The sequence below is a fragment of the Jatropha curcas genome, chromosome 3 (genome assembly GCF_041381405.1).
Source record: "Jatropha curcas cultivar XTBG-Jc1 chromosome 3, XTBG_Jcur_1.0, whole genome shotgun sequence".
Taxonomy (NCBI): Eukaryota; Viridiplantae; Streptophyta; class Magnoliopsida; order Malpighiales; family Euphorbiaceae; genus Jatropha; species Jatropha curcas.
In genome coordinates this window covers 29,078,505-29,088,245 of record NC_143153.1, presented here as the reverse complement: position 1 = coordinate 29,088,245, position 9,741 = coordinate 29,078,505, and the positions used below count along the sequence as shown (strand labels likewise).

The 9,741-nt window shown below is 32.3% G+C and overlaps 1 protein-coding gene across 3 annotated transcripts; it reads left to right on the top strand.

Moving 5' to 3' along the window:
• The first annotated feature begins 641 nt into the window (after nt 1-641).
• On the top strand, nt 642-4,558 carry LOC105639931 (Glycosyl hydrolase family protein). 3 transcript variants are annotated; one of them, XM_012224136.4, is made up of 6 exons: nt 642-1,506; nt 1,945-2,111; nt 2,203-2,300; nt 2,471-2,791; nt 3,090-3,506; nt 3,891-4,558. In XM_012224136.4, the coding sequence occupies exons 1-6, from the start codon at nt 754-756 to the stop codon at nt 4,487-4,489; spliced, it is 2,355 nt and encodes a 784-aa protein (XP_012079526.1). In that variant the 5' UTR covers nt 642-753; the 3' UTR covers nt 4,490-4,558. The 3 variants fall into 3 exon arrangements, with proteins under 3 accessions (XP_012079526.1, XP_012079523.1, XP_012079525.1); XM_012224133.4 differs by having other exon boundaries at nt 643-1,506; nt 2,420-2,791; XM_012224135.4 differs by having other exon boundaries at nt 645-1,506; nt 2,420-2,770.
• The last annotated feature ends 5,183 nt before the right edge of the window (nt 4,559-9,741 follow it).

Here is a 9,741-nt window from a genome sequence, read left to right as displayed (position 1 = left end):
CACTCAGCTTTAGCTTTTGGGCACTTCTTGTGATACTGCTCATGCTCAACGAATGCCCTTTGATGATGATGATGATGATAATAAGGGTATTAAAGTCTTTTTATCGTGATCTAACGGCAAAACTATAAAAAACCGGACGAAAGAACTATTTAGGATCACGGAGCAAAACGCCAGGATGTACTGGATATTTGACCAAATAATAGAACTATTTAAATTATTTAGTAAAACTTCAGCCATGGAATAATAATTTTTTTTCCATTATTTAAATGGCTTTTTTTTGGTCTTATCAACCAAATTAAATTAAATAACATTTTTTTATTATGACTTATAGAAAATAATCAAATATGAAATGTATCAAATTATTTTTAGCCAAGAAATTATTAATCATGACTTAATAGAATATCATTTGAATCCATCTTAAAAATTAAAAACTTATTTAATAACTTGATTTTAAAAAATGGAAATTGATTTTATTTATTAAAAAATATATATGTTGATTTGTAATTCTTTGTGCTTTATTTTTAATTATTTAAATGAGAGGAAGTTAATAGCTCGATTTAAATACTGCCAATGGGAATTCTTTACTTGGTAATAATCCAACAAATAACGTCAAAATCCCAAAATGTTCCAATAACTACTAGTCATTACTCCAAGTAATAATGCTATCATCTGATCTCCCAATTATTTGAACCCACTGTTCTCCAAAATAAACCATCACTTTGTGTATGCATATAACTGAGTTTCAGACACCCAATGGATCCTTTTTTGAGATATCTCTTTTTCCTCGTCCTCTTCTTCAAACTCTCAATCTCTACTTCCATATCAGAAATCCCTAAATTCCCATGTCAACCACCACGCTATAACTCCTACACCTTCTGCAACCAATCTTTATCTATTACCACAAGAGCTCAGTCTCTTATATCTCTCCTAACCCTTCAAGAAAAGATCTTTCAGCTATCTGATAATGCTTCAGGAATCCCAAGACTTGGAATTCCACCATATGAATGGTGGTCTGAGTCTCTCCACGGGATTGCCATTAATGGCCCTGGTGTCTCCTTCAGTAATGGACCTGTTTCTGCAGCTACCGGTTTCCCTCAAGTTATTGTCACTGCTGCTGCTTTTAATAGAACGCTTTGGTTCTTGATTGGATCAGCTATTGCCATTGAGGCTAGAGCTATGTATAATGTTGGGCAAGCAGGGTTGACATATTGGGCACCTAATATTAATGTTTTTAGAGACCCTAGATGGGGAAGAGGCCAAGAAACTCCTGGTGAGGATCCCATGGTGGCTTCTGCTTATGCAATTGAGTTTGTTAAGGGTTTTCAAGGCGGGAACTGGAAGAGAAATGGTGATGGAAGTGGTAGATATGGGTTTGGAGAGAAAAGGGTTTTGAGAGAGGATGGTAAGGTTGATGATGGGCTTATGTTGTCTGCTTGTTGCAAACATTTTACCGTTTATGACTTGGAGAAATGGGGCAATTTCAGAAGATATTCTTTCAACGCTTTGGTAAGTCCTTTTTTTTTTTTTTTAAAAAAAATAAAGTTCTCTAATCTTTTTTAGCTTTGTTTTCATAATTATTAGTAGTAAATATCTGAATTCTGATTAAAAGTGAAATAAGTGATCATGTTGGGACCTTCATTTATATATTGGTTAACTAATCTCAACTGAGTATAGTTTGGTTCTGCTTAATTTGTAGCAGATAATAGGCTTGAGAACAATTTTTTTTTTTGGACGGACTTATTGGTTAACCAATTTCAGCTGGGTTAGGTTCGTTTTTGTTTTACATAATAGTTACTACTGTCTTAAAGTGAATTTGATTGTTTTAACACTATTTTATAGAAATATTGATTGGTAGTAACACAAGATTTAGTCTCACTAGAATGTTAGCTCAACTGGTTTTGGTATATTTTTTTTATTAAGTTTGATTTATCATTGACAATTTAGGTTACAGAGCAAGATTTAGAAGATACGTATCAGCCTCCATTTCGTAGTTGTATACAACAAGGTAAAGCAAGTTGCTTAATGTGTTCCTATAATGAAGTCAATGGAGTGCCTGCATGTGCAAGAGAGGATCTGTTACAAAAAGCGAGAACAGAATGGGGCTTTGAAGGGTAAAGATTTTTGAGAGCTTATATAATGTGACATCATGGAATTGAAATTTGAAACTTGGTTGTTTTTTATGTAAAACCCTCACAAATACAGATATATCGTCTCAGACTGTGATGCTGTGGCTACAATTTTCGAGTATCAGAACTACACAAAGAGCCCTGTGGATGCAGTTGCTATTGCCCTTAAAGCAGGTATTTGTAATTGTCTCTTGTTTTATTGAACTTTACTACAATCTCTGTTTTTTTTTTTTTTTTTTCAATAAATGCATATATATTTGTCTAATTGTGACATGAGAGTTTGTTATATGTAGGTATGGATATTAATTGTGGCTCATATCTGAAACGCCATGCTCAATCTGCAGTTGATAAAGGTGAGTTGCGAGAAGAGGATATAGACAGAGCTCTTCTCAATCTTTTCTCAGTTCAACTCCGACTTGGGCTGTTTGATGGAGACCCCAAAAAAGGGCAGTTTGGAAAGCTGGGTCCTCAAGATGTTTGCACCCAAGAGCATAAGGCACTGGCGCTTGAAGCAGCCAGGCAAGGAATTGTGCTTCTGAAAAATGATAACAAGTTCCTACCTTTGAATAAGAAAGCTGTTTCTTCCTTGGCAATTATTGGCTCACTAGCAAACAGTGCAAGCAGTTTGGGTGGTGACTACACAGGTTTAACTGCAACAACTAGTAGTAAATATTCAATTAAAATTTCAATTTTGATGTTTTTCTTCTATTGCTCAGTTCCTGGAGTTATAATACCTTTCTTTTAGTGAGCATTTCTTGGGAATTTTGTCTTCATCATGCGCATTATGACTTTTTTTATCTAACTAATCTTTGGTCTATATTATTTTCCAAATTAGGCGTACCATTCAATAAAATTAATTGTTAAAGCTAAGGTCATCTATCTGCAAGGTTTTCTCAAAATTTTAGAGGATTTGCAACTTGCATTTATGCTGTGGCCACTTAATGTAATTTCTTTATTTTGTAGGATATCCATGTAATCCACAGAGCCTTTTTGATGGGCTTAAAGCCTACATAATGAAGACATCTTATGCAATTGGTTGCCATGACGTGTCTTGTGATTCCGATGCTCAGTTTGATGAAGCAATGCATATTGCCAAAAGTGCTGATTTTGTAATCATAGTTGCTGGGCTTGATTTGTCACAAGAAACTGAAGATCATGACCGTGTTAGTCTTCTGTTACCTGGTAAACAGATGAACCTGGTATCTTCTGTTGCAGCAGCTAGTAAAAAGCCAGTGATTCTAGTTCTCACCGGCGGAGGACCACTTGATATATCATTTGCCAAAAGAGATCCAAGAATTGCTAGCATTCTTTGGATTGGGTATCCTGGTGAAGCTGGTCCAAAAGCACTTGCGGAAGTTATCTTTGGTGAATATAATCCAGGTTAATACTTGTAAAACTTCACTTCTATGGACTTAAAAACAAAACATTTCTACTGCATTTTTAATATAACCTAATTAAATGCTGGAACTTGAATTTGATAGAAAGGCTAGACTCTGCATGCAACAAGTCATTTTCTTTAGAGTTAAGACGTTATAATGGTCTTGAAACTTAAAGTTCAGTATATTTCGACTTCGAGTACCACAAAGAATAGTTTGTGCTTAGTTGTTTTTTTTTTTCTCTTTCTTTCTAATATTCCGAACTTGCAACTTTACATCCCTAGAGATAACTCCAGTATCATTGAAGCAAAGCTTATTAGTTGGGATTGGTGTGCTTTCTTGTTCTAATGCTGAACATTGGTTTGACATCTGCATTCTGGAATTACAGGCGGAAGACTTCCAATGACTTGGTATCCTGAGTGGTTCACCAAGATACCAATGAATGATATGCGCATGCGAGCTGATCCTTCCCGTGGATATCCAGGAAGAACATATCGTTTTTACACAGGAAATCGAGTATATGGATTTGGTGAAGGCTTAAGCTACTCTAATTATACTTATAAGTTCTTGTCAGCACCAAGCAAGTTGAGTCTGTCAAAATCTTTGACAGCTACCTCAAGAAAGAGAATACTGAACCAGAGCGGAGGAAGATTCAATTATATACATATTGACGAGATGAACTCTTGCAATTCTTTGACATTTTATGTGCAAATATCTGTCACAAATGCTGGAGATATGGATGGAAGCCACGTTGTGATGTTGTTCTCTAGAGTGCCAAAATTTTTTGAAGGCACTCCAGAAAAACAACTTATTGGATTTGATCGTGTGCATACTAGTTCACGAAAATCTACTGAAACAAGCATCTTCATTGATCCTTGCAAAGATCTTAGCATTGTAAATGAGCAGGGGAAAAGGATAATGCTGTTGGGTGATCATGTTCTGTTGTTAGGAGATTTAGAGCATTTTGTTACAATTGAAGCTTATTAATGCCATCCATTGTTCAATTTGTATTATTTGAATATGTTGAAATGCCCAAATATGTCCTTGTTCTCTGTATGTTTGTTTTAATTAATTGTCACATTTTTTTTTTTTTTTTTGAAAAAAAAAGATTAAGATATTACCTCAGTCAAATATAAACATGAGTCATATTTTATATATGGGTCATAAGGCCAAGGAGTCAGGAATCCCCGTTTCTGGCCATATTTGCTAATGGAGAATTTTTCCATTCAGAAATTTTTTTTTCTGGATTAATATATTTAGTTTTAGTGAATTACAAGTAAACTTCATGAGGTCTAATACCTTGAAAATTGTCAAGAATTACATCATTATATGTGCTATTAAATATATCGCTCTATATAAAAGTAATTAGACACTGATTCAACTTGCGATTGCAAAATTTTGTCTTCAGAAAGTTCTTTGATATTGTCCAGTGTAATAATCAGAAAGTTCTTTGATATTGTCCAGTGTATTAAGTGCACGTTTGAATCCTCTTTATCAATACTCGAAAAAAAAAAAAAAAAAAAAAAAAAAGATAAGTGTAAATTTTTATTTTTTGAAGATAAAATTCAAATGCATTAAATATCACAAAAAGTTCAACAAAAAAGCAGGAACCGAAGTCCAAACTTTGAAACGAGCAATTGAATGTGAAGCCTTGCGGGAGAGTGCAATCACATTTTCTCGTCCATCTAACATTTAGATTATACCTACGTGATAAAATTGTCTTACAATACAGAATTACCAAGCCAAATTCAGAATTATCTACCATAGCATAGCAGAGTGAAGACCAAACAACACATTTCGAGAATCGTAGTCATAGATTGAGCCAGCAGAATACCAATTTAACTCGATCCAAAGTAAATAAAAGTTATAGCAAATTTTTATGATAATAATAAATTAAAGTGAAAAAGTAGATTCTTACAGAAATGATATACTACTGTGATAATAATAAATTATTGATGCTTCCATTTTGGCTAGCATATTAATATTATCTTCTCTCTTTTTTATTTTTTATTTTTTTATAATGTTATTTAGCTTTTTGCCCATTACCATAATAATCCAATTTGGCAATTTGAAACCAAATCACAACTCAGTTGTGATGTAAAGCCCAATTGCATGAGACCTTCAGAGAAATTCCACCATCTTGTCAGTTCTTGACTACTACGACAGCAACACAATGATTCCCTTTCTTTTCTAAAAGAAATTTCAAATTAAAGTCTTCCTTTTCATGTTTTTAGTAAATTAAAGTTTTATTTTTGTAAGCACGTACATACCAAATCCACTTCCATGTTTATCGACAAACTGCCCTCAAAAACGTACCTAATCAACAATTCTCTTCTCAACCCACCCAATAGGGTGGCTTTGCTGACCTATCACTTGGCCCACAACTAAAGGTCTTTTTTTAATATTATAATAATATTGGGTTGCAATTTTCATTTACCTATAAAATTTATTTTTTAAGTTTTATTAACGATCATTGCCATTACCCACCTCTAACTTACATGTCTATCTTTTTTTCTTTGGCCACCCATGTTCCATCTTTTCTGCAGGCTGCAGCTAAGGCAATAAATCTTTGTCACGCGGAAAAAAAGAGTGGAAAATTTTCAGTTTCAACTTTGGGTAGTTTAGCGAGTATTATAATTTTGTGTACTCTATCCTATTAAATTAGTAAATGAATATTATTTAAATGGTGAATTATTATTTTTTATATAATTTATAATATTATTAATATTATCTCATCTTTAATAAGTTAAATAAATAAAATAACTTTTTATCATACTTACATATCAAATTATATCGGTGTTATTAAGTGAATGGATTTTCAATTTAATTAATAAGTTAATAGCTCAATTAGTAAATTATTATATTTATTAATTTAAAATAAAAATAGTTGGATTCATTTAATCTAAAATAAAAATTAGTTCGAATCTGTGCAAGTTAATTTATATTAAAGGAGAGTGCCCGTATACAATTTCCAGCGAGAAAATAAACAGAGTCCAATAAAGGCATTGAGAAAGAAAGAGAAAGGAAGAAAAGAAATTAAAAAAAAAAAAAAGGGAAAAGCAACAGAAAGAATAACTTTTAGAAAATACAAATTTTTAACAAAATAAAATAAAATACAGTGATGATGTGGTGGAAACTAAAAAAGCTAGAAGGTACTAACTTCCTGTGGAAATGTCTTTGAAGGTGCCAATCGCAAAAGTTAGTCTCTGTTTTTGATATAAAACCAAACTGCAGAGTCCACATTATTGCAACGACTTCTCCTCCATAAACTCGAATTTCTTGTGGTTTCTGCCTCCAAAGTTTCCATACACAATCTTTGTCTTGTTTGTGTTTGCTTTTCAAAGATGAGCGACCCCAAGTATGCTTATCCTTACCCTGCTCAAGGTACCACTTCCTTGATTATGCATTCTTTTTTTATGTTAGTTTCTTTCTTCGTGAGGTGTCCAGGTTGCAAAAGAAGTTATGGGTTTTGCTTCGTTTTTGTAAAGATTGGTTCTTTTGTCTGCTTCAATTTAATTTTCTTTAGAGGAATCGTTGTTTGTCCTTAAAACTTCCGCCTTTTAAATTTTTTATCAGGCTTTCTCTTTTGATAATATGAATTGTGAAAGTTTATTATTATTATTATTATTATTATTTTTTGCCACAAGAAAAAGAAGAAAATAATTTTTTTTTTTTTTTGATAAATTTCTTTTCTTGGGTGTTCTAATTTGTGTTGGCAGGTTATTATCAAGGACCTCCAGTCATGGCACCCCCACAATATCAATATGCTCCTCCACCCAGAAGAGAGCCTGGTTTTCTTGAAGGATGGTAATTTCTCTAACCATATGATAGTCTCCTTTTTTTTTTTTTTTTTTCATCTCTGGGTTTCCCTTGAAAAACTAGTTAAAGTTTACATTTTTGATTCAAGAAATTAGTTAGCCTTTGTTTTGGAGATATGATTTATTCTTAATTTATTTATTTTCACTTTTTGTGGAGTGCAGCCTTGCAGCTTTATGTTGCTGTTGCCTTATTGATGAGTGTTGCTGTGACCCATCCATCATCTTTATTAGCTGATACAAAATCTGTAATTTCTTCCACAAATGATTCTACTTGGTGTGATATAAATATAGTGTATGATGGGTGGTATTATTTGTCCTGGAACATTTCTATCTAATTCTCTTATCATTCTAATGTTCAAGTCCTTTTACTATGGATCTCCTTTTGATCTTTGTTTGTGTACTGAACGTTACAACAATTTATATCCTTTTCCATTTCCCTTTTCTAACTCTTGCATTTCTGTTCTCCTCTCTTTTCAAATTTATGCTATAATTAATTCTCTGAGCTCATCTTTTATATAGATGAATTTGTAAAATGTGGATAGCTGGAGTAGGTATAGGGAGTCAAATAAATTAATTTGGAACTTATTTCTTGTGCTAATCTTTTCTTTTAATTCAAAATGAACTGGGAGGGATTTCTTGTTCTGTATAATAGTGATTGGTTTGGGGAATTATATTCACAATCCAGAACTGTACAGTTGTGGACAAGAATCTTAGTTAAGATAAGAGGTGAGGCATTTGGGTCCCATTTCCTTTGAATTTTTTGAGTTGGAAAATGATGAAAGTAATCAACTTTGGCATTTGGGTGTTCATTTTTTTCAAAATTGTGGATCTGTTTTAGACGGACAAGTAAGTTTAGATAATGGGTTTTTAATTAGCTGATGAAAGTTTTCTTTTGATTTGAGTTGAAGAAACTAAAAATGAAAATGTTGCATTTGCTAGTTGATATGTCTATGAAAGAAAATGTAAATTAAGATGCTCTGTTTGGTGCCGCCTGAGCTAATATAATCTGCTCGGAGCATTTGGAGTTTGATTAGAACATGTTGACACTTCAATCTCCTTTTCTAATTTTGAACTATTCCTCAATGGGTGCTAATTGGTTAAGAGGAAACCTTCCTTGCTGTCAAGGTAAAATCTAAAACCAAAGAAATCACGATGAACAGTAACACCATCCGTTATTAGTTGTGTAAAAATATATGAATTCTAATAAAACAAAAAATTCCCCTTGTGGGGTTGTGTTGCTCTTAATGGGTTTTGTAACAGGTTGAACTCCTAATAGGCTTTCAAATTATTACAACCGATGCCGATAATATATGGCGTAAAATATTCATGGTATATAATATGACAAAAAAAAAAAAAAAAAAAAAAAAATTGAAAGGAATTACATGGACATGACATGTATAACACATTTACTTGGGATAATAACACGTTTGTAATTCAACTTCTCGCATGATCCATTTTTAAATCCTGTAATAAATGAATTAAATGGGTTAATTCATTTATGACACGAATTTAATAAAGCAAATTCTAATACATTAATTTTGTGGATTATATTAACTTATTATTTTGATTTATTTGAGTGTTGTAGCTAAATCAACACTCGTTTATTTATAAATTCTTTAAGCCTGTATATTGTATTAGGCACGTTATTGCCCATAAATGGAAATATAATACTTATTCCGTTCCAAAAAAGTAGTTCACTTTATATTTTCACAAAGATCAAGAAATACTCATTCAGTTTTTTTTACTTGAGAGAAAATTTTCATTTTGGGTGTTTATTTTAGATAGAGAATTTTACTTTAAATGGAAATTTTGGGAATAATACCAAAAGAAAAGTCTAAAATGCTCTTCAATAACCATATTATTGCCTTTATTTCGGTTCAATTAATAAGAATATTGGCAAACAAAATGTGGTTTGGGTAATTAATGAGTTTATATTTCCAAAATATGAGTAATTGCTACGTTTATGAGCATGTGCTCAACTTTACAAATTGAAGCATAAATAAGAGTCTTGGATCGGTCACGTACCTTAATATGGCCGCACATTTTAATTATTGCGCGTTAATAATAAAAAAAGTCTTTATGGCAGAAGAAGTGTGCTCAACTTTACATGTGGACATGAATATGACTTTTTTCTTGGAAAGTTTTCATAATGCAGTCACAGATTTGTATTGTTGTATTTACCTCTAAAATTGCCTTTAAATTGACACTACACCTTACTAATATCGACACAAATTTTTGTCATAGTGAAGAAACTCAATGCCTTTCTTTCTAGACTTACCATATAAAGAAGATGAGTTTGCCATTTCTGAGGACAACTTTCTATTTACTAGTGCCCTATTTTTGAAAATGATGTAAATCTACTAAATTGAAGTTGAGGAAACTCTTGCAATCCTCAAAGATTTTGACTAATAAATTCACCCT

Excerpts from the sequence above, each read along its gene's own strand:
- LOC105639931 (XM_012224133.4), top strand. The coding sequence starts at position 754 with ATGGATCCTTTTTTGAGATATCTCTTTTTCCTCGTCCTCTTCTTCAAA. Across the intron at positions 2,792-3,089 it reads TTTAACTGCAACAACTAGTA|GATATCCATGTAATCCACAG; the intron begins GTAAATATTCAA and ends TTTATTTTGTAG. Across the intron at positions 3,507-3,890 it reads CTTTGGTGAATATAATCCAG|GCGGAAGACTTCCAATGACT; the intron begins GTTAATACTTGT and ends CTGGAATTACAG.